Source organism: Muntiacus reevesi, chromosome 2 (genome assembly GCF_963930625.1).
Source record: "Muntiacus reevesi chromosome 2, mMunRee1.1, whole genome shotgun sequence".
Lineage (NCBI taxonomy): Eukaryota > Metazoa > Chordata > Mammalia > Artiodactyla > Cervidae > Muntiacus > Muntiacus reevesi.
The window spans coordinates 31,508,264-31,533,385 of record NC_089250.1 but is presented as its reverse complement, the minus strand read 5'-3'; the positions used below and the strand labels follow the sequence as shown (position 1 = coordinate 31,533,385).

The 25,122-nt window shown below is 37.9% G+C and overlaps 1 protein-coding gene across 1 annotated transcript in view; it reads right to left on the bottom strand.

Annotated features, from left to right (window-relative positions):
* MRC1 (mannose receptor C-type 1) overlaps window positions 1-25,122 on the bottom strand; it is a 108,682-nt gene that overhangs the window by 56,169 nt on the left and 27,391 nt on the right. Inside the window, exons 5-9 of the mRNA XM_065919580.1 lie at window positions 20,713-20,826; window positions 16,117-16,263; window positions 10,270-10,455; window positions 6,775-6,932; window positions 4,067-4,177 (exon numbers count right to left, since the gene is read on the bottom strand). Coding sequence (XP_065775652.1) covers window positions 4,067-4,177; window positions 6,775-6,932; window positions 10,270-10,455; window positions 16,117-16,263; window positions 20,713-20,826 — 716 coding nt within the window. The remainder of the gene's footprint in view (window positions 1-4,066; window positions 4,178-6,774; window positions 6,933-10,269; window positions 10,456-16,116; window positions 16,264-20,712; window positions 20,827-25,122) is intronic.

Sequence of the window (25,122 nt, the reverse complement as noted above, 5' to 3'; positions counted from 1 at the left end):
ACAATGACTTACCTAAATTACTATGCAGAGGGAAGATGAATTCAAGACATTTTCAAACAAAGACAGAGAGTTTTCCACTCCCAAATCCCAGCAAAAAGAACTTCTGAAAGATTAACTTTGGCAAGAAAGTAAAATCAAGAGGAGTAAGCGAGCTAAAAGTCTACACTGAGCAAAGAAGTCAATAAATGTCAGCAAATGCAGATCAAACTGCCTGGACAAATAGCAAAGATAATTAATTGGAGGTGGAAAGCTAAAGAATGGAATAGTAACAAGATCTGTAGTTTAGTTAACAATATTGTATCCATGCCAACCACCTGTTGTGATCATGTACTCTGGTTAGATATGATGCTATCATTGGCAGAAGTCAAGTGGATGATAGAGGGGACTTCTCGGTACTCTTTTTTTTTTAACTTCTCGTGAGTCTAACATTATTTCAAATTTTAAAAAAGTCTGAATCAGTAGTGGAATAATAACATTCATTTTGTTCAGGAGGCAGAGAAAGAAACTGGTTAACTTCAAGACAAGAATGCATGTTAAAAATATAAGATTAACCATTCTGAAAAAAAAGGAGTAAAAATGTAAAATTTCCAAAAGGGGGCTTCCCTGGTGGCTCAGATGGTAAAGAATCTGCCTGTAATGTGTGAGACCTGGATTTGATCCCTGGGTCAGGAAGAGCCCCTGGAGAAGGGAATGGCTACCCATGCTAGTACTCTTCCCTGGAGAATTCCATGGACAGAGGAGCCTGGCAAGCTACAGTCCATGGAGTCTTAAAGAGTCTGACACAACTGAGGAACTTTCATTTTTTTCAGAGGAGGAAAAGGGGGAAAATATATTCAATAGAACCAATGTGAACCAATGATATGCACAAAAAGAGAAAAAAAGAAAGCAAGCAGAAAGGTAAACAAAATAAAGCACATAATAATATAGTAGGAACAAATCCAAAGAGATTGGTATGCAAAACAAATATAAGCTCATGTCTTCACCAGTTAAAAGCCAGAGTTCCTCAAATTAGATTAAAATGAAAATGCAGATATTCATTTACAAAACCCATTCTTAAGCTACAGCTACACAGAATAATTAAAAGCAATCAGTTGGAAAACAGGATTCTGGGGAAACACAAAGCAAAAGATAGCTTCTATGGCAATATTAATATTATTTAAAATTGACTTTATGATAAAAATCATTAGTATGAATGAAGAAAATAACTACATAATTAAAGAACTGATTCACCAGAAAGATATAAATACATAGCAAAGTATATAAGATAAAACTTGATAGAATCACAATGAGAATATTATGTCAAGCAGACAAAATATTAGTAATACAGAATATCTGGATAATATAATTGCTAAGTTTTATCAGTGCTCATTCAGTCATGTCTGACTCTTTGAGATCCCATGGTCTGTAGCCTGCCAGTCTCCTCTGTCCATGGAATTTTCCAGGCAAAAATACTGGAGTGGGTTGCTATTTTCTACTCCAGGGGATCATCCCAAGTTTTATCTAGTCACAGTTATATAGACCCCTGAATCCCCAGATCAAAGATCACTGTGTTCAAGCACAGATAGAATATTTAGAAAAACTGATTGTGAACTAGATAATGAAGAAACTCTCAATAACTAACAACAAAAACTTTATATGAGCACAATGCAGTGGAATGAAAATTAACAGTACCTCCAATTATTTAGAAACTAAAACACAAAACTCCCGTTACTGCCACCAAAACTTCCACCACCATGAAAACACACACACACACACCCCAGTTCACAGGTCAAAGAATCTTAATGGAAACAAAACATATTTAGAATTGAATCATAAAGAAATTTCACAGAATACATGGTGTCTGGTCCATGGTTTCAATTCCACCTCTTACTTCTCATAAGAATTTAAAAAAACATTCACTTTAACATCACATCCATTCATTCCACTATCTAAAGCTCATGGTGGTATGTCTTATAATTTTGGATTTCAAACTCATCTGTGGGATTCTCAGTCAGCCTGGAGAAGAGGTCTTCTAAAGAGGATTTACAGGTGCATCTATCAGACATCCAGGAATATTAGCAACTCAGGACCACTTCAGTTAATTTCTTAAATCAAGGTTTCCCACAGAGATAGCAATGAATTGCAAACTGAATCCCAGATCTTGATCACATAAAGTCTGTAGTTTTGAACTCTCAAAAATACTCCTAAAACACCAAGTACCCAGGCTCAGACAAAAAAAACCAAACCTCTCTGTTATCTTCTTTTGTCAGCAAGTGGATTTTTTTCCTACTCTTCCCAATGATTTGAGGAAACCACTGCCTAAAGCATGTGTATTTAAAAACTTGCCAAATTAATATCTCTAAGTCTTTGCTTCCTCTCCTGTCTAATTAGAAATGTAATATTTATCTTTTCGGGCTTCCCTGGTGGCTCAGTGGTAAAGAATCCGCCTGCCAATGCAGGAGAGTTGGGTTCAATCCATGAATCAGGAAGACCCCTTGGAGAAGAAAATGGCAACCCACTCCAGTATTCTTGCCTGGGAAATACTATGGACAGAGGAACCTGGTACACTACAGTCCATGAGATTACAAAAGAATCAGACATGTCTTGGCAACTAAACAACAAAATTTATCTTTTAAGACTATCGAAAGCAAAATAACCACACTCAACAAACAATTGGCTGATACTTTCTTCGTTTTCTTATTACCAACCTAATGAATAAATTGGATTTTATCAGCGATTATAGACAGTTAATAGAAAAACATATATATATAAAATTTTGATTGCATAGAAGTAATAAAATTTACTTTCCTGGTGGCTCAGACAGTAAAGAATCTGCCCGCAATGTGTCTTTGCTTCCTCTCCTGTCTAATTAGAAATGTAATGTTTATCTTTTAAGGCTTCCCTGGTGGCTCAGTGGTAAAGAATCCACCTGCCAATGCAGGAGAGTTGAGTTTAATCCCTGAGTCAGGAAGATCCCCTGGAGAAGGGAATGGCAACCCACTCCAGTATTCTTGCCTGGAGAAGTCCATGGACAGAGGAGCCTGGTGGGCTACAGTCAATGGTATCACAGAGTCGGACACGACTGGGTTACTTTCACTTCACTTCACTTTACTAAAATTTAAGGATTGGTTTATTAATTACAGAATGTTACAATAATAGACAATCTCCTGTATACACACATGATTAAGCAAAGAATATATAAGTGTACTGGTAGTTAAACCAGCAGTGAAAGTGTAAGAACTTGGCAGAACACTTGGGTTCTTAACTTCCCTCTGTGTGACTTAAAAAAGTTATCACTTCTCTGGTTGAAATTTCCAGAATGCAAAATTTAAATGGGGGTTTTCAATTGTCACTAAGATACTTTTTCTATCTCTCACAGTCTGTGATTTTCTGTGTCTGCTCTATTTTTATTTACGGTTTAATGGTATAGTACTCAATTATGTTTCATGAATTTTGGCGTTTGTTATAGGATGATTTGATCATAACGTGACACTCTTGGACAGAAAATCAGTTGCTACTTTATTTTTATCCAAGAGAAGTGAGAAAGGAAAAAAGAGGAAGATGGGCAACTCAGCAATCAAACAGGAAAATGATAACCATACACCCTGTATTTTTGTAGCTTCTTTGCATTTTCAGAAACTATTTCACAGAAATAATCTACTTTAACCTCAAAGAAAAATAAGACTTGTGAGGAGGTACTACTAACCACGGTGCAGATGAAATTAAAACACAATAGGATTGCATGGCTTGACTTGGTTTAGCTGAATTACTACTAGCTACTACCAGCTGGAATGGAGACTTCCTGCCTTCGAGATCCTCAGAGATTTACAGAGATGAATCCCCACCAAAAACAAGGTCACCAGAAATATTAAAAATGGAAAAAATGACTAAGGATCATTTGCTGTCTACAACTTAAGGTTATCCACTAGAAATGTCCTTGACAATCCACTGGGTCAAAGATTAGCAATACCTTGAAGCTGAAGCATTTGGCTACTATGACAATTAAGTACTTTCACAGACAAAAATAAGCTAAGTCTATCACATCGAATTTGCTAATCTGAAACCATGGGGTGCGTTCTATACTCACTTTCCGGCAGCCTGCTTCCACTTCCACTACTCCTGGAGTTTGGGCTTGTGATTTCATCTTACAGATGTAACCAAGAAGACGTTCGCATGCCCGATCTGCCCAGTACCCATCCTGCAGAAAGCAAGGGGGGAAAAAAAGTCTTAATGATTATCAGTTGTTTGACCTTGATGCTATTTTCTTATAATTGTGCCTCTGAAAAGGGAAACAAAGATTCGAGATGATTAAGAGAAAAAGGCATCTATGAAATGGAAAGGTAAGTGGATCTTTTACTAGGAAACTGCAAATTTGACTTTGGCTAAAAAGATAGAGCCAAATCAAGATTGCTGGGAGAAATATCAATAACCTCAAGTATGCAGATGACACCGCCCTTATGGCAGAAAGCAAAGAAGAACTAAAGAACATTTTGATGAAAGAGGAGAGTGAAAAAGTTGGCTTAAAACTCAACATTCAGAAAACTAAGGTCATGGCATTTTGTCCCATCACTTCATGGCAAATAGATGGGGAAACAACGGAAACAGTGACAGACTTTACTTTTTTTAGGCTCCAAAATCACTGCAGATGGTGACTGAAGCCATGAAATTAAAAGACAGTTACTCCTTGAAAGAAAAGTTATGACCAACCTAGACAGCATATTAAAAAGCAGAGATACTACTTTGCCAACAAAGGTCTGTCTAGTCAAAGATATGGTTTTTCCAGTGGTCATGTATGGATGTGAGAGTTGGACTATAAAGAAAGCCTAGCGCCAAAGAATTGATGCTTTTGAACCATGGTGTTGGAGAAGACTCTTGCGAGTCCCTCAGACAGCAGGGAGATCCAACCAGTCAATCTTAAAGGGAATCAGTCCTGAGTATTCATTGGAAGGACTGATGCTGAAGCTGAAACTCTAATACTTTGGCCACCTGATGTGAAGAACTGACTCATTTGAAAAGACCCTCATGCTGGGAAAGATTGAAGGCAGGAGGAGAAAAGGATGACAGAGGATGAGATGGTTGGATGGCATCACTGACTCAATGGACATGAGTTTGAGTAAACTCTGGGAGTTGGTGATGGACAGGGAAGCCTGGCATGCTGCAGTCCCTGGGGTCGCAAAGAGTCAGACACAACTGAGCATTTGAACTGAACTGACAAAGATGTAGAAAGAAACTGTAGCCACAGTTTGTTTTCACATCTTCATTGTCAGGTCACAATGGAGAAAGAACTAGAGAGAAATTAAAAATGCTCATAAGCCCTCAAGTGATGGTTCAGCAGAAGGTTTGCACAAAGCCTCCTCATCCATCCCTACCAGCAACTGTTTTCAAGTTAAGTGAGTATATTTATTTATTTATTTATTTATTTATTTTTGGCCAAACCATGCAGTATGCAGGATCTTATTTCCCTGACCAGGGATTGAACCCAAGCTCCCTTGCAGTGAAAACCTGGAGTCTTAACTGCTGGGCCACCAGGGAAGTCCCACTGAGTACACATAAAGCAATGCAAAAAGAACACTCCCATGCAACACACCCAACCTGAAAACAGTGTCCTTCTCTCCCTTCTTCCTATTTCTATTGATGAGGGTCCTCATATGAAATTAAGGTGGCATCTTTCATTCTGCTTCAAATTCTACCTTTTCCACCTTCCCTAGAGATTTCACATTAAATGAGTGCTCGTCTCCTCCCCTCAACTGCTAAACATCTTGAAAAGTGTTTTCTGTACTCTTTGACTTAATCCTCACATCTCACTCAGTCTCAGCCACTACAATCTGGCACTCAGCTCTTCAGCCAGCATAATATTTACAAACTGCAGATTTGGTTTGGCTGCTCCTAGGCTAATGCATGTTTTCTCATTGCCAGTACTTTTCCTACCCACCTCTCCACCTCTCACTCTATGCTTTCAGCCATACTGTCTTTTGAGTTTTCAACAAGAACAAAGCTCTTTGGTTTCCTCTTCCCAGGACACTCTTCTGCCTATTCTTTCAATAAATAACACATATTCTTTCCTTAAGCTTTCAATTTTTCACTGTGAAACCAACCACAATGACAAGAACTGTAGCTAATACTTACTGAGCAGTAAGTTTGGGCCAGGGACAGTGCACATTATATTCATTAACCCATTTAATCTTTATACCCACCATGTGAGCTGGGTACAATTATAGTCATTTTACAAACAAGGAAATATTTTGCATTAAAACCCAGCCTCTTAACTACCATGTTCATTGTCTATTAACAAAAAATAACTTGATGATATACTTCGTAGGTAAACTGCCTGATTTCCAACATGGAAGCCATTGTTTCATATTTGACACTTCTGTGTAACCTAAAATAACAAAAGTAGCTCTCCAAGCACAGACTCGAGGTTGTAGGACTCAGGGTAGATCTAACCAGGTCTACATCCACTCGGAGCAACCAGTTGAAAGTAGAACCAAAGTTTTGAAAATTGTTTAACCAAGCCATATAATCATATGGCATGATTTAGAACCAAACACAAACAATATGAGCATTCGTATTGGTTAATTTCATCTTTGAAACAACAGTTTATCTGCTGCTTTTCTGGTCTTCTTGAAAATGACTTGGCCAGGAGACTCAAGAGACTGAATCTGAATTCTAGTTCAACTTTGATCTATGTCAATTCATTAGGATAGAAACAATGGAAACAATGATATATAATAAATGGGGCAAAAGGAAAATTTTCCTGTGGCTTTTGCTAGATATCAGTAATTAAAAATGTCTTACTTTGCCTTTCATCACTGCACAGTCTTCCTGCCTGTTGTTTTCATGACTTGGTTCTCCACGAAGCCATTTGGTAAAAGTTACAGGGGTGCCATCACTCCATTCAAAGTACATTTGAATCTTGATGTCGTTTAAGCCAATCCATAACTCATCACTTGGCTCTAAACAGGAAAAAAAGCACAGAAGCAATTTCCACAAAGTCTTCTTTCCAAAGATCAAAAGGTTATCAGGAAAGGAAGGCCCCTTCTTTATCAACAACTCTGTTGATATTACAACTATCATAATACACCATCCACTTGCACATTAAATGGATCTACCTCTGTAGCCTGAGATGTCAATGACATTTTGTGTTGCCAGTTTTAGTTTAAAATGTGTAATGTATTCTTCACATTGCGAAGGTGACTGTACTCTTTTTTTCTGTGCTACTGCAGATTTAATCTCCTGGGAGTTGTTAAAATGAAACTGAAGTAGATCTATCATTACCCTTTATTTTGTGAAATTGTTTTCTTGTTATAAATAATTTACTATACCAATCAAACTCATGGTGCTGGAAATATGTAGTTTATTTACACATAAATCTATTTGACTACTATTAAATCTTAATGTAATGAAGGTTTTAAAATAAAAACTTTAAAAACCACTTCTATTTTACTAACAAGGTTGTTATCAAGAAAATTCTAGGTGTGTCTGTTAAAGTTTAATCACTGTAATAGAAGTTAAAATGATCCATACAGTGAGAAGATATATCAACTAATAAATGGACTCTCTTGGCATTTAGCATTTATTAGTCTATAAATATAAACGAATCCATCATCATTGTCACCACAAAATACCAGAAAAACCCAAACAAACAAAAGTTAAAATAAAAAACTACCAGGTACAGATATAAAAGGTAATCATTCTGTTCTGAAAAGCATTATTGATTTTATCAGTAGTTGTAATTCGAAAAGTTCTACATACCATAAGCATAATCGGGATAAAATTGAAGGCCTGCAATCTCACAGTTAAAATCATACACATTTCCACATTTTTAAAAATCGCAGGCATACACAATTCAACAAGTTTAAGTTACCTCCCTGGAATTCCATCATGGATGCTTGATATGCTCTTTAAACAGTTAAATAAAATTATTTGTCAACAGATTGTAAAGATGTTGCATTAATAGTAGAAAATGAGAAATATGCCACATCTTATAGGAATTTCCCTAAACGGTATAGTCTCTTCCTCCTAAAAGCTGTCACTCAACTTTGCTTTTGGAGAAGTCCCTGGCTGGCCTAGTGCCGGCCCCGGCAGATGTTTCCAGCAGCATGAAGCATGAATGGCTTTGCCAGGATGATCCCTTTTCCTTTCACTTAATTTGGCAGATCATGATCTGTGAGCAGCAATTATAGGCTCCAAAATGACCTCATGTAACTCCTCAAGGTTTTTAGGTTCAAGATCAATGAAAACCTAAACTCTCAAGTCCCACAATTATAACAGAGTGATAAGAGGGTCCAATAAACATTTTTCTTACTAACTGTTCTCCCACCTAGCTTTTGTAGTTCATATGCACAAACTTGATCCTATAAAAATATATAAGATGTGAGCATAAAGTTGTTAGAAAAAGCTGTTTGTAAATATGTTAAGGAAGCTGTCTTAGTTAATGGGGTCAAAATTTATATGTGTAGGTTCCAACTTATCCACTGTATTTCCATGATTAACATGAAAGATATTGTCTCAACTAGCTAAAAAAGGTTTTCTAGGCTTTTGACTCAGAAACAATTTTTTTTCAGAGGTTAAGGAGGGAATTTTTAACTAAAGTGTAGCTGGAAAGTTTGACATTTTGAGAAAAGAAACACTAATTTTAACTTTATTACTTATTTTTTATTAATATTATTTGCATGGTTTTAAAGAAATAAATCTTTATCAATAAATAAAAAGGGAAGGTTTCTCCAGTGAAAATTTACTAATTCTCTAGCTGAGTTTAAAAGCAACCTTCCTTATCCAAATTCAAAATAACTACAGCAACAAATATATAAGGTTCTCCTTTATAAAAGACCATATTATATAAAGGAGAGAAAATTTGCACATTAGCCCTACAGCCTCTTAAACTGTTTTCCACTGATTCACTTGAAAAGTTTATCACCTATCATAAGCATCATGCCATCTACATCATGATATTATTCAGATATCTTGGTTTTGATTACATTATTATTGTGTAGTCTAGGTATTTCAGGATAGGTAAACATAGAGTAATCAAGAAATTTATGAATTAGCAGAATGTCATCATCATTCTATTAAATTCAGTGAGGTGAGCAGAGGAGGAAGGATTCCATTCAGCCAAGCACTAACAGCAGCAGTGTTGGGGATCTATTGTATTTGTCTGAGACTAATTTTTCTCATTCATTTGTTCATTGTTTTTTTCTTCTCCCCTACCCCCACTCCTATCAATTTTCATACAGTAAGTGTCAGGAAGCATTCCCAGCATCACCATCATCCATTTCCTCTTGTTTTGCTCTCTGGAAATGAACAGGTCCAACTACTCAGCAATCTCACCAGTGGAAGAAGAAAATGATCATCCTTTAATCAGCAAGTACCACTGAGTGCCCATCATTATTATATCCTTCCTCACCCTCCTCCTCTTCAGGATAAGCATTACCAACACCTTTATCCACTTTTCAATTGTTTCTGATATAGCCAATTTTTGAAAACTTTACAGTATGTTAGTTTTCTACATTTTCTACATTTTCTCTGTATCTCTTAGATTATAGTCCTAAAGGGGATATATAAACTACTTCAAAAGGTTTAGGCCACTATCTAACCACTCCAATCAAACATCTTCTTGATTTTTCTGCTCATCATTCTAGCAGCATCAATTAGATTAATAGAGAAAATAAACTCCAAAGAATGAGATGGTTCATTTAGAGACCTTTCCTGTGAGACAAAATATCGGCCTTAAAATAGAAAACACCTCCACACACACACAAGTGAAATATTGTTCGCAAATTTAAAGAAGACTGCTCTGAATCCAGGTTTTATATAGAAAAATAATATTTTTAAAGCTATGCATATGAGACAAGTGCTCAGGGCTGGTGCACTGGGATGACCCAGAGGGATGGGATGGGGAGGGAGGAGGGAGGAGGATTCAGGATGGGAAACACATGCAAATCCATGGCTGATTCATGTCAATGTATGGCAAAAACTACTACAATATTGTAAAGTAATTAGCCTCCAACTAATAAAAATAATTGGAAAAAAAATACTTAAAAAAAAAAGCTATGCATAAGCTGATCCCATGTTAAAGGAAAAAATCAAATGTTCTGTCAGTGATAGAAATTTTTTAAGTTACTATGCAATTTTTATATCTTAGGTATAATTAATATTTGTCACTAAGTTTATTGAATTGTTAATCTGAATTTATCTGGATTATAAAATTTAACATTTATGACTAAATTTTCCAGAGATGGATGGTAAGTCAGGAAGACAAGAGTCAAGCATATTACAGATGGAAGTTCTTACCATAGCCCAGCTGAGAGATAATAAAGTCAAACTCCTCGATGCTGTGGATACTTGCTAGGTCACCACCCTCCTTCCTACATGCTCTTAAGGCATCTCTTTGGATTTTCTTCTCCTCTCTGTGAATCTTGTAACAGTGACCTGCATACGGCCACCACTGACTTGGGCAGTTGGTAGGCACATCACTTTCTAGAAAAAAATAAGAGTTTGGAAAACACTTTAAAAGAGTTTTAATTGTAACAATATTTTCTATTAATATCATTCTCTATGGTAAACAGTTTATTATTATAGGCAAATATAGCTAATAGTTCTTTTTCTGTTTTTTGGCATAGGTATTCACAAAATATAGACAAGAATGTGTTTGATATTAGACTAAAAATGATATGGAAGCCATCCTTCACTATAAAATGAAGCCAAATGAGAAAGCTCTTTTAATTTTCAATTATGCATACAACAAGCCCACATGAAGATACAATAGATTCTTTTTGTATTTAATCATCAACAGACCTGTCCTAGCCATGTCCTGTAAATATCGGAGGCACAAAAGATTTGTGCCTCTAGACATTCCAAGGGGACTTCCCTGGTGGTCCAGTGGTTCAGAATCTGCCTTGCAATGCAGGGGACATGGGTTTGATCCCTGGTTGGGGAACTAAGATACCACACGCCATGGGGCAACTAAGCCTGTGTGCCACAACGAGACAGTCCATGCTCTGCAACAACGATCTTGCATGCTGCAACTAAGACCCAATGCAGCCAAATAAATAAATCTTTCAAAAAAGATTTCAACTTACTTCTATTCTATGGACATGAGGGAGCCATTCATTTCTCAGAAGAGGGCAAAATTCGTAATGAAATCAGGAGAAAAATGTGTTGACAAAGGGCACAGAATGGGTGGGAGGTAGGGGGGTCACTAAGGAGTTTCTGAAACCATGGTAGTGTGAGCCGGCCACCTGTGCCTCTGAACCAATCCACTGCCACTGACTTTCTCCCAAAAGATGACATGTGACATTGCAGAAATCACAGGGATTTCAATTCCGAAGTCTTTCAGCCAAAATCAGAATTTGCCATGAGCAAATCACATCACATGAACCAAACTATCCATATATATAAAAAATTGTAAATAATATTAATACTAATATTAAACTACCCATCCTTATTGTGTTCTTCTGCACTGGAAAACATTTGAGATAATATGACTATAAATTATAAACATGACAACAATGATGATTTAATCAAATCAGTAATAATGACCAATATCCTATTTGTTGCTACTAACAGTTAGGGTCAAATTTCATAACCTTGATGATTGATACATTACAAACATGTACTAAAATAGTAATGAGTGGGGGAAGGGACAGTAATGACATGTGAAGGCAGGAGACTCACTTTATTTGTCCCCATATGTCCTAAAATGACATAGGGCCTGGCACAGAATAAATGTGATGAATATTTGTCAGGAAAATAATTGAAGTTATATTTAATACACAAAGCTTATTATTACCATTTTATGGATACTGTTTTAGAGAGCAACTGAGCAATATATCCTGCTTGAAGAGGAACTATACTGTCAAATAAACGTCAATCTCTATGTTTAAGTTTGATATGAAATATTCTCAAATGTGCTGCCTTAGTAAAGTTTCAGTATAAAGTATCTTTGTTATTCATTTAATGCATTGGTCCAATATTCTCTCAAAGTCTGGGACTGTTTGCATCACATTTGTATAAGCTCAAGATTTTGTGTACAATCATCATTCAAGTAAATAGCAGTCCTGATATTCAAACACTGTATTATTATAATAGAAAAATGCATATGTTAATTTTAATTAGAATACAATTGCTTTACAATGTTGTGTTTACCTCTGCTATACAATAGTGGGAATCAGCTATATGTATACATATATTCCCTGCCTCTTGGGCCTCCCACTACCCTCATCCCATCCCCTAGGTCATCACAGAGCACCGAGCTGAGCTCCCTGCGCTATACACAGCTTCCCACGAGCTCTTTTACACATGGTGTATGTGTCAGTGCTACTGTCAGTTCACCCCACTCTCTCTCGTTCCCTTTCACCCCATGCCCACAAATCTGTTCTTTACGTCTGCATCAAAAAATGCATATTTTTAGAAAATATTCCTTCTATACAGTTTCAGTAGTTACCAAGAAAAAGAAGTTTAGTATTTCTCTGGAGCCCTCTGGTGGGATATTTTAATTTTGCTGCCCAAGAAGCTGAAAATAATGCCAGCATATTCTAAGGGCTTCAAAAACTAAACAGATAAACTTCTAAAATATTTTTTAAAATATGAGAAAAACCAATGAAGAGGGGTTCCCTGGGGCAGCCACAAAAGATGGCTCGTTTCTCTAGAGCAATGCTATCTGATTGAGACATAATAAAATCCACAAATGGAAGCCACCTATGGAATTCTAAATTTGCTAGTTGCCAAGTCAGGAGAAACAGGTAGCTTTCATTTTAAATATATCTTATTTAACCCAATATATTCAAAACATTATCATATAATCAATTAAAAATAATGAGTTAGTTAACTTTTTTGGTCATGCTATGTCTTGGAAGTCCAGTGCATTTTTCACACCTATAGCATAACTCTGTTGGAACTAGCTGTATTTCATGTGTTCAGTGGTCACATGTGGTTAGAGGCTACTGAACTGGACAGTACGGCGCCAGAGACCCAGGGATCATGGATGAACAGGGTGGCATTGCGAGGATAAATAGCACATAAGGTGGAACTCTTGTGAGTCACCAACTGCGTGTGCTTCACAATCCTAACTCTTTATGTTTTTTCAAACTCAGGCTTATTTGAGTTTATAAATAAGACAGAATGCTTATCCAGGAAGTACAGAGAAACTTAAAAACTAATGGAAAGTGAAAGTTAACAAGTGAAGTAGGGCCTGTAACCTAGCAGGACTTTATGGGGCCTTCAACAGACCCCTCTCCCGCGTCCTCAGCTGTAACTCCTCTCTGAAATACCTAGATAACAGTCTTCTGAGTGTTTAATAAGTTGTTTTACAGATGCTAAAACCACCACCAAATTAAAGAAATTAACTACTTGATTATCATGGGCATGTAGCCCTCAGACCTGTTGGTGCCTAAGGATTGATAATATTAACCCCTGTGACCTTGCCCTGATACCTCACCATCAACCAATCAGAGAACTGTACCCAAGCTTATCACATACCCTGCAATCCACCTCCCTTACCTGGCCTTTAAAAATGCTTTGCTGACCCGCTGTATAGCATAGGGAGATCAGCTCAGTGCTCTGTGATGATCTTGAGGGGCAGGGGGTTGACAATGGAAAGGAGACTCAAGAGGGATGGGATATATGTATCAGTCAGTCAGTCAGTCAGTCAGTACAGTCGCTCAGTCACGTCCGACTCTTTGTGACACCCATGAATCTCAGCACGCCAGGCCTCCCTGTCCATCACTAACTCCCGGAGTTTACTCAAACTCATGTCCATCGAGTCGGTGACACCACCCAGCCATCTCATCCTCTGTCGTCCCCTTCTCCTCCCCCAATCGCTCCTAGTATCAGGATCTTTTCCAATGAGTCAACTCTTCGCATGAGGTGGCCAAAGTATTGGAGTTTCAGCTTCAGCATCAGTTCTTCCAATGAACACCCAGGACTGATCTCCTTTAGGATGGACTGGCTGGATATCCTTGTAGTCCAAAGGACTCTCAAGAGTCTTCTCCAACACCACAGTTCAAAAGCATCAATTCTTCGGTGCTCAGCTTTCTTCACAGTCCATCTCTCACATCCATACATGACCACTGGAAAAACCATAGCCTTGACCAGATGGACCTTTGTTGGCAAAGTAGTATCTCTGCTTTTTAATATGCTGTCTAGGTTGGTCATAACTTTTCTTCCAAGGAGTAACTGTCTTTTAATTTCATGGCTGCAATCACCATCTGCAGTGATTTATGTAGACATACAGCCAATTCACTTTGTTGAGCAGCAGAAACTAACACAACGTTGTAAAGTAATTATACTCCAATGTAAATAAATAAATAAAAATGCTTTGCTGAAACATATTGAGGATTTAAGTGTTTTGCACACTAACTGCCTGGACTCCTTGCTTGTCACCTGCAATAAACACTGCACTTTCCTTCACAACAACTTATGTCAGTAGATTGGCTCTACCGTGCACGGGCTAGCAGACCCAAGTTTGGTTCGGTAACAGGCTTCGCAGAGATACAAGAATAATGGACTGAGTGCCTGACAATATAAACAAGTATTCTACTTAATAGGTAGGAAGCTATAACTGGAGGGTTAAGGAACAAGGCCAAGTTATAGAATTCTGCCTACTATACCAGGGATGATAAAACCACCATTCTCCTCTTTTCCAAAGTGGCAACTCCAAATCTTCTGAAGGAGAATTATATGAGCTCTTCCAAGAGGGAGGATTATACTATTTATCATATGGAATGAAGAGAGGAGATGAAATATAAAAATTACTGAAGTCTCTCTAAGGCATGCCCACAGTTACAAGGGTGAACCTGTAAAATATAATCAAACCCAATAATGGGACCTTCATCTATATCCATTGGCAATCTCTGCCATATTTGTATCCATTAAAGTTCCAAACACACCTACACTCTGCTTCAGCAATTCCACTTCCAGGAATAATGAGACACATGAAACCACATAGGAATAAAATTATTCACGTTAGCATAGCTTATAATAATAAAAAACTGGAAGTAAACTAAAGCTCCATTAAGAGAGGACTAGTCAAGAAAAAATATGGTCTCTTCCTGCAATGGCTAATGTACAGCCATAAAAATGAACATAGAAGCTATTTATGTACCAGAAGAAATAACACTCAAAATTGTTATTAAGTGACAAAAGTAGAGCAAAGTGTATCATATGCTGCTTTTTATAAAACAGACAAAAAGAATTACAAACATATTTATTTATATAGTCATAGAGTAACTAGGTAAGGATATACACTCAGACACAGTTATTCAGAGAATAAATGCATATTTGAATAAGATGTTACAGGAAATTATTATTATTTGTCATGTCATACCTTGGACTTTATATCCATGTCAATAATATTTTAAAATAAATGAAATTGCTTTTAAAAGTCAAGGAGAAAAAAAAAGTCAAGAATGCCACACTATCAGATTTCCCAAGCAGAGAACATACATACATACATACATACATACATACATAAGTCTCTTTGAAGTTTTAAGTGTCTCTCCAAAACAGCCGATGGTGGGAAAAAAAATGTAGTTAGTTTGCTTTTGCTTAGTTTGAAGAAGGAATGCAGTCTGGCCTTAGTAGTTTAATTCTTCTATAAAGTTATAATAGAGAGCATAATTTCTTTTTCCCTCTGGTCTAGCCTGTATATAGAATTCAATTACTACTTCTGGGATGTTTTACTATATTTTGGTGAAGACTTCAGTTAATATGTTAAACAAACAGCACTGGGTCCCAGATAAGCCATTACATATCAAGGACATAATAAAACATCCTTTTTAGATATTGATTTCCTACCTTGGATTCCAGTTCTGTCACATGAGCAAATTTTTTATAGCCTATGAAAACCTTCTTCCTCACTGAAAATACATGAATAATAATACCTACCACCTAGGGCAGCTGTTAAGATAAAATTTTTATTTAAAATTATTTATTAAAATTTTTTATTAATGCTTTTGCTCCTGCTGGAACACTTGAGAACACTCTGGAACCGTTAGCAAGCAACACAAAGACATTTGTAGGAATATCATTAAGTTGCCTCCATAAATGATCAACCAAACCTGTCACTGCCAACAGTTAGGACTGGGCTGTCATTTGATCTTTAAACTATTTTATGTACTTCAGATCAAATAGATCACTTACCTGAGGGGATAACAAAAGGATTTAAAGTGGTGTTGCCTTTTTTACAAATATAGCCTAGTTTCTGAACACACTGTAGATTTTCCCATTTAGCATTTTTTCCAGGATTAAGTGACACACAGCTTTTTCCTGGTTCTGCTGATGGACTTCCTTTGGAGAAAAGAAAAAATAAAATTAGGATTACTATAGTATGACAAGTAGATAGCCCCTCACAACCTCATGTGCTTATCCTTGACATTTAATGGATCCCCAGTTTTTTGCTACACATTCACAAAGAAATATTTACTGCCTACAGAGCAAAAGCTATTTTGGATATCTATTTGTTTTTCCATTGTTGGATCATCCCAATACTTAAAATGTTGATTACACAAGTTTATTTCTTTGGTATTTTTAAGACTTTTCTTTTTGATGTGGATCATCTTTAAAGTTTTAATTGAATTTGTTACAATATTGCTTCTGTTTTTTATTTTGGGTTTATTTATTTATTTATTTATTTTTGACTGCAAGGCACATGGCATCCCGACTCTGTAACCAGGGACTGAATCTGCACCCCATACACTGGAAGGCAAAATCCCAACCACTGGCCCAAGGAAGCTTCAGTAAGTTTACTTCTTTGAAATAACTTTTTCCCCTGATGAGATCAAATAATAAAGCTAAATCTTAAACCCTGAACAACTTTCACACTGGGCTATTTTATGTATGAAAGTGAAACTATGAAAGTGTTAAGTCACTCAGTCATGTCTGACTCTTTGCAACTCCATGGACTGCAGCCTGCCAGAATCCCCTGTCCATGGAATTTTTCCAGGCAAGAATACTGGAGTGGGTTGCCATTTCCTATTCCAGGAGATCTTCCCAACCCAAGGATTGAACCCAGGTCTCCTGCACTGCAGGTATTCTTTACCATCTGAGCCACCAGGGAAGCCCCTCATTGTATATATGATAGGGGGGTAAATAACAAGAGTTTGTTGTGTGGATCACAACAAACTGTGGAAAATTCTTAAAGAGATGGAAATACCAGATCACCTGACCTGCCTCTTGAGAAACCTGTATTCAGGTCAGGAAGCAACAGTTAGATCTGGACATGGAACAACACACTGGTTCCAAATAGGGAAACAAGTACATCAAGGCTGTATATTGTCACCCTGCTTATTTAACTTATATGCAGAGTACATCATGAGAAATGCTGGGTTGGATGAAGCACAAGCTGGAATCAAGATTGCTTGGAGAAATATCAATAACCTCAGATATGCAGAAGACACCACTCTAATGGCAGAAAGCGAGGAAGAACTGAAGAGCCTCTTGATGAAAGTGAAAGAGGAGAGTGAAAAAGTTGGCTTAAAACTCAACATCCAAAAAAAAAAAAAACCCTCAACATCCAGAAAACTAAGATCATGGCATATGGTCCCATCACTTCATGGCAAATAGATGGAGAAACAATGGAAACAGTGACAGACTTTATTTTTTGGGCTACAAAATCACTGCAGATGGTGACTGCAGCCAGGAATTTAAAAGACGCTTGTTCCTTGGAAGAAAAGTTATGATCAACCTAGACAGCATATTAAAAAACAGAGATATTACTTTGCCAACAAAGGTCTGTCTAGTCAAAGCTATGGTTTTTCCAGTAGTCATGTATGGATGTGAGAGTTGGACTATAAAGAAAGCTGAGTGCTGAAGAATTGATGCTTTTGAACTGTGGTGTTGGAGAAGACTCTTGAGAGTCCCTTGGACTGCAGGGAGATCCAACCTGTCCATCCTAAAGGGAATCAGTCCTGAATATTCATTGGGAGGACTGATGCTGAAGGTGAAACTCCAATACTTTGGCCACCTCATGCGAAGAACTGACTCATTTGAAAAGACCCTAATGCTGGGAAAGACAAGGCAGGAGGAGAAGGGGACGACAGAGGATGAGCTGGTTGGATGGCATCACCGACTAAATGGACATGAGTTTGAGTAAACTGCAGGAGTTGGTGATGGACAGGGAGACCTGGCATGCTGGAGTCCATGCGGTTGCAAAGAGTTGGACAAAGAGTTGGTCGGTCAGTTGGACTGAGGGACTGAACTGACTGACACAATATTTCAAACTAGCCATATTCTACATAGTCAATACCCTTCCAAAAACCTAAGTCAAGCTAACTGTGAGGACCAGCTTAGATACTAACTGGACATGGGGAAATTTTATATAGTTAGAAAGAAGAGGCAGGAAAGATGGCAATAGGAGGAGAAAGAGAGAAGAACATCACCAAACATGCAAGTCCGTGTGCCCCGATGAACAGGGAGGACAAACAATACTAAAAAACACTGGAGTTTGGAACAGAGACTAGTTTACTGTAGGACCATGTAAAAGGATAGGTGTCTCATGCCCCCAAGGACCCCAAAGTTACTGAAGTCACCGCTTAGTCCATCAGTCGTGTCTAACTCTTTGTGACCCCTTGGACTGTAGCCCACCAGGCTACTCCGTCTGTGGGATTCTCCAGGCAAGGGATCTCTGACCCAGGGATAAAACCCACATGTCTTGCATTGCAGGCAGATTCTTTACTGTCTGAGCCATCAGGGAAGCAAATCTGTACCAAACAAATGTTATTCTCTGTCCTGATAAGAAAGGGCAAGGTCCCAAGGCACAACTTTGACTCTCCAAGGTCCCAGTCCTGGCTAAGAGGCAGAGCTCAGTTGATGGCTCCCTCAGGGCCAGGTCCCCCGACTCTGCCCAGCTGTCATCTCTGAAGGGAGCAAGGTGTCCAGCCCAACTGGCCCTCAGGCTCCTCAGGCCACCCAAAGAGGGGAGACCAGGTCCCACAGACTCTGACCCTGGCAGACTGCCAACACCAGGAGGTCACAGAGGCGGGAATGGGGAGAGGTTCACCAGTGCCTCAAGGCCCAGGCCAAGGCTAGTGGCTGGCCTTGGTGGGGGCTCTGGAGCCCAGCAGGACACAGCCCCCAGCCCTTCTGGCCCAAGGCCAAATGAACTGAAGGGTCTCAGGGAGAAGACCCAGATCCACCTCAGACCATCACTCCAGTGTTTTCTGAATCTCCTCACTAACTGTCTTTTCTTGATGGTTGGTTGCTTGTGGGCAGGGCCCACTACAGCACCAACCAATGACTGAGCAGGACCACTAACGGCTGCTCCTTGGCCGTTGGTCGCCAGTGGGAAGGTCTGAGGCACTGACCAATGGCTGAGCAGGACCTGTTGCCTGGTTACAGACTACAGAGTAATGATGCGCAGCAATGGCTGCCGGGCCAAGGGCTGCGCTTCTCTGCATGCACTTACAGGAAGAGCTGCTAGAAGTAGCAATGTGTGTTCAGTTGCTCCAGTCATGCCCATCTCTTTGCTACCCATGGACGGTAGCCCATCAGGCTCCTCTGTCCATGTGACTCTCCAGGCAAGAACACTGTAGTGGGTTGCCACACCCTCCTTCAGGGGATCTTCCCCACCCAGGGATCAAGCCTGCATCTTCTGTAACTCTGCATTGCAGGTGGATTCTTTAGCTAAGCCAACTACTTCTAGGGAAGCCTAAAAGTAGTAATATGCCACCCTAAATGCTGACAAAGTATTCCCAAGAGCTCAGACTCTTTCTCAAGACTTTAAATTCAAGCCTATTGAAGAATATTTTTAACAGCTAACCTCTCATCCCATTGCTTACTAGAAAATTATTAAAAAACAAGGTCATGTCAGCTTGGCTAATGCACTTGATACAAGGATCGATACCAACATTTCTCATGCTTTTCTATCACTTTAATATATAATTTTAAAACCAGGACAGGGAAGCCTGGTGTGCTGCTGTCCGGGGTCGCAGAGTCGGACAGGACTGAGTGACTAAACTGAACTGAACTGAACCTCTATGTTATGACAATGAAGAAATTAGTTCAGAGTCTTCTCTGTCCTTTAAAAACCTGGAAAACTATTGAAGGTTTTTGATTGTCCCCTATGTTTTTTGAGAACTAAACTACAAATTGTTAATAAAATTGCTCATGAATGATTATGCTAGTATGGAATATTACAACCTGTGACTGGAATTATTTTTAATCCAACTCTATTTGATTAAAAACAGGAGAAAATGGTGTTAATGTAGACTTTCAGATCATGATAACAATGACCGAAAAATGGCAAATATCTCATGGCTCAAGATAACGAGAAATTCTCCAGCTCAAAACAATTTAAATTTCTTAAATTTATAGTGTGTGTGTGGATGTAAATAAATATGCATAAAATCTTTGAATATAATATGTAGCATTATATAATATCTCATAAATATAAAATCAAATATTTGAATATAATGCCTAGAGAATCAAGGATACTTTGAGAATATATACTTTGAGTCCTGTATTGATTTGTGCAATAATCCTTCCAGACAAGTCCTTTTCCCAGAAAGCTGGAATATCCTTATAATTTCAGTGTATTCAAATCTAGCTGACAGGTTTCTAAGCAAGGTGAGAAATGGACTGCATTTGATGAGTCTCCCAATTAGGCCCTTTGTGATCTACATGTGAGCTGATGGAGATTTCCAAGGTACCAAGATAAATTAAATGTACATGAATTCAATCAGCTTAACCCCCCCACCACCACCGCCCCGCCCCGAGTTAATCAAACGAGCTTAATCCTACCTGGTAACCAGTTCAAATACCGGAAGGGACTGCCCCCACTCCACTGCCATCCACTGTTGAGATTTAGACTGTTTAGTCCGATCCAGAGTCCTGAAGTCAGAGAATTGGTTAAACCTATAGGACAGAGGCAAAACAAAAATAAGACTGTCATTCAGAAAAGATGGTGACATCAAATTCAGAATTAAGTATCTGAATCAAAATGTATTAGAAAGAAGTCATGAAAATCATGCCTTGCAAATCTCCTCTGAGTCTCCTAACAACCTAAAAGCAAGTACAATTGTTACCTTCACTGGCAGGAAGAGAAACAAAGGTAAGAACATAGATAAGCAAGGAAAGTTCTTGCTGGGAGTCTAACCCAGATATGACCAGGCCTCAGCTCCCATCATGTTGATGACTATTACAGGATCATGTGAACATGCTTCTAATTTGGAGATGACTCTTTTAGACTATCATCAAACCAAAACATGTTTAGTACATTTTAGAGAAAAAATAAGATTGATTTTATATAAAAGTCACCATTTCCTATCATGAGAAGTTGAATACACATTTCAATCCATCACTCTTATTACCGTGCCCTCATATTTTAGAACTTACTCTCAAAATCTTTTAATGATATTCTTAAAAATCAATTTTTTCCTCATGAAGATGTTGATTAAAATCTAAACACTACTTGCTTGTTCTCCTACAAACAATGTTTTATTTAGGCAGTTGTCCGTATGTGCTTACTTGCTTCAGTCCTGTTCGACTCTTGTGACCACATGGACTGTAGCCGGCCAGGCTCCTCTGTCCACGGGATTCTCTAGGCAAGAATACTGGAGTGAGTTGCCATGCCCTCCTCCAGGGGATCTTCCCAACCCAGGGATCGAACCCAGGTCTCCCTGCGTCTCCTGCATTGCAGGCAGATTCTTTACCAGTGAGCCACATTTAGGCAGTTAATAAATCCTAATTACAGTGTTTCAAAGTCTGTGCTCAGCTTGAGATAGAATAAAAAACAAAACAGAAGCAACATGGATCTCAGCTCTCCTATGTTAAACAACTCTAATCTTTTATTGCTTATAACTTAAAAAAATAGATCTGTTGTTCTCTATATATTATACTTAGTTGATTAAAAAGTTAATGAAAAAGAAAACTATCCTTCATCTTAAATAAAATACCAACATGAAGTATCTGAAAACATAATTGGTAAACACAAATGGACCACTTTATTTTCACTGTTCCCTACAGGATATATTCCACAGTCAAATCTTTTGAATGGTGAAAAAACCACTTACTATATTCAGGGCTCTGTTTTTGCTCATTTTTCATCCTCACAGTCTCTGATTAGGTACTGCCATTTCCATTGTATGGATGAGGAATCTTACACTCAAAGAGTTTAGCTGTCACGTGCAGAGCTGAAATTTAAACCTAGGTTCCTATGACATCTAATCCCAGACTCTATAGTTCTATGTAACCAACTAGGCTATCCAAATTCACTCAAACTTTCCCCAATTTTTCATTAGTGTATATACACACATTCATGTGACAATGCGACAAATTCAAATGAATGGAGATTATAGTGACTCCATGCCCCAAGATCGTATTTCACTTTTTTTTTTTTTTTGCAATTCCATATCCCATAAAAGCACAGATCACATTCTTGGAGAACAGTGACCTGAATGCTATTCGTCATTTATTCAGCATCTAGCAGAGAAGCACTTCCAAAGGAAGAACCCACTTGAGGATACTGACTAGGGTGATATTGATTAGGTAGGTTGATGCTTAATGAACTAAACTGGATTCAGTACTGGAGCTATTTACTAAAAAAAATAAACCCTATTGTGTGATTTCTTTAAATAAAGTAATAAAAAATGGGATGAAATTGAATACTGGCATGTAAAAAAAGCAATGAAAGTTAATTCAGATTCACATATCTTTATCAAGTGTTCTAGAAAAAGAAGTCTGAGTTAGCATGGCTCTTGCACATAGGTACTTTATATATAGGCTTCATAAGTGGCTCAGTGGTAAAGCATGCATCTGTCAATGAAGGAGACTTGGGTTCGATCCCTGAGTCAGGAAGATCCCCTGGAGAAGGAAAGGCAACCCACTCCAGTAATTTTGCCAGGAAAATTCCATGGACAGAGGATCCCAGAAGGCTGCAGTCCATGGAGTCACAGAGAGTTGGACATGACTAAGCAACTGAGCATGTCTTTATATGCCTTGGAAATATCTAGTCCAATGCTTTCATTCTACAGATGGAGAACACTGAGGGAAGACAGGATAAGAAACTTGTGAGAGTGAGACAGAGGATCAGGACTGGCACCCAGGGATTGCGTCAATGTTTTCAGGGGGTTCAACCTGTTTAAATTAAATTTGGTTGGTTTCTAAGGAAACCAACAAAAACTGCCAACTCAGCTCATTCATGTAAACAAATAACTTATAAGGTGTCAGGAGGATATGCCTGTTTACTGGTGTGTACCTTAGAAATGTCACTCTCAGATCAGTGTCATATTGATACTATATTTCACGCTAATTATCCTATTAAATACTATCAAACAATGGATTTTTCATAAATTATTTTCTTATTGAAATACAGCTGACATACAATATTATGTTAATTTCAGGTGTATTATATAGCGATTTGACATTGCGTAATTATGAAATGGTCACCACAATAAAGCTTAGTAACCATCTGGGCCCATACAAAGTTATTACAATAGAGTTGACCATATTCCTTATTTTATATCCCCATGACTTTGAAATATAACCGGAAGTCTGTACCTCTCAATCTCCTTTATCTATTTCACCTACTCCCCAACCAGCCTCCCTTCTGGCAACCACCCATTTGCCCTCTGCATCTATACATCTCTTCTCACTTTGCTATGCTTCATAGATTCCATATGTAAGTGACATCATGAGGTATTTATCTATGGCTGACTTATTTCATTTCGCATAATACCTTCTAGAACTAACCATGTTGTCTCAAATGGCAATTTTTCACTTCTTACGACTAATATTCCATTGTGTATGTATTTTTACCACATCTTCTTTCTCCATTTGTCTGTCAGTGGATACTTAAGTTGCATCCATGTCTTGGCTATTATAAATAATGCTGCAAAGAACACTGAAGTGTGTATGTCTTTCTGAATGAGTTTTTTGCTTTTTTATTTTCTGTAAATAATCAGAAGTAAACACAGCACGGCACACAGCAAAATTGCTGGATCATATGGCAGTTCTAGTTTTAATTTTTTGAGGAACCTCCACACTGTTCTCCATAATGGCTGCACCAATTTACATTCCCACCAACAGCACATGACGGTTCCCTTTTTGTCCACATCTTTGCCAGCATTTGTTGCCTTTTTGAGAACAGCCACTGTAACAGATGTGAAGTGGTACCTCATGGTGGTTGTGATTCACATTTCCCTGATGATTAATGATGCTGAACATCTTTTCACATGTATGTTTTCTTTGAGAAAATGTCTAAAATCAAGTTGTTTCAACTTTTGTCAGGCTTTGGGGGGTTTTTTGATGTTAGATTATATGAAGTTTTCAGACTTGTTGGATATAGTTATTCCCCTGGTATTTTTAAAAACTTTAAAGAAGTATATCTAAGTTTTCAAAACTAAGAAGTTTTAAAAGGAACTGTAGGAAGAAATAAATTAGACTTTTCCTGACATTGCTTAAATAAATTACTATGTTTAGCATAATGAGAAAACATGATAGCTCTTTTAGAGAATTACCTGTTCCTGATATTCCTCATCTACTCTAGAAACTTCTAGGCTTGTTTTGAAAAATTAAGTTACACTTCTTAAAATAGGGCCTAACCCTGAGTATATGTCCAATAAATGTGATCTATTGCTATTATTATCATTATCATTAATATTATTCTGGGCTTCCCTCATAGCTCAGTTGGTAAAGAATCTTCTTGCAATGTAGGAGACCCGGGTTCAATTCCTGGGTCGGGAAGATCCCCTGGAAAAGGAAATGGCAACCCACTCCAGTGTTCTTGCTTGGAGAATCCCATGGACAGAGGAGCCTGGCAGGCTGCAGTCCATGGGATTGCAAAGAGTCAGACATGACTTAGCAATTAAACCACCACTCCATGCTGAATTTGAGTTGACAAAAAGTGCCACTGACAAATTTCAAACTCTGGGTTAAAAATGTCATTTAAACCTAATGAGTATCTTCCACAATTTTTTCTCTAACGTGTTTGTAATTTCATAAAGAAGATTACCAAATGTTTTTAGTATTATTACACAAAGCATCAATTCCACATGCTAAACTTTTTAATGTTTAATGTTTATGTATCATTGTCTGAAATGATCGATACCTACTTTTGAACGTGGTTATAAGACACAGTCATGCCCAATATTACACCATATTTTTCTTTTCTATACTGTGGTCCAATGTGTTCTCCAGCTACCACCATAGGAA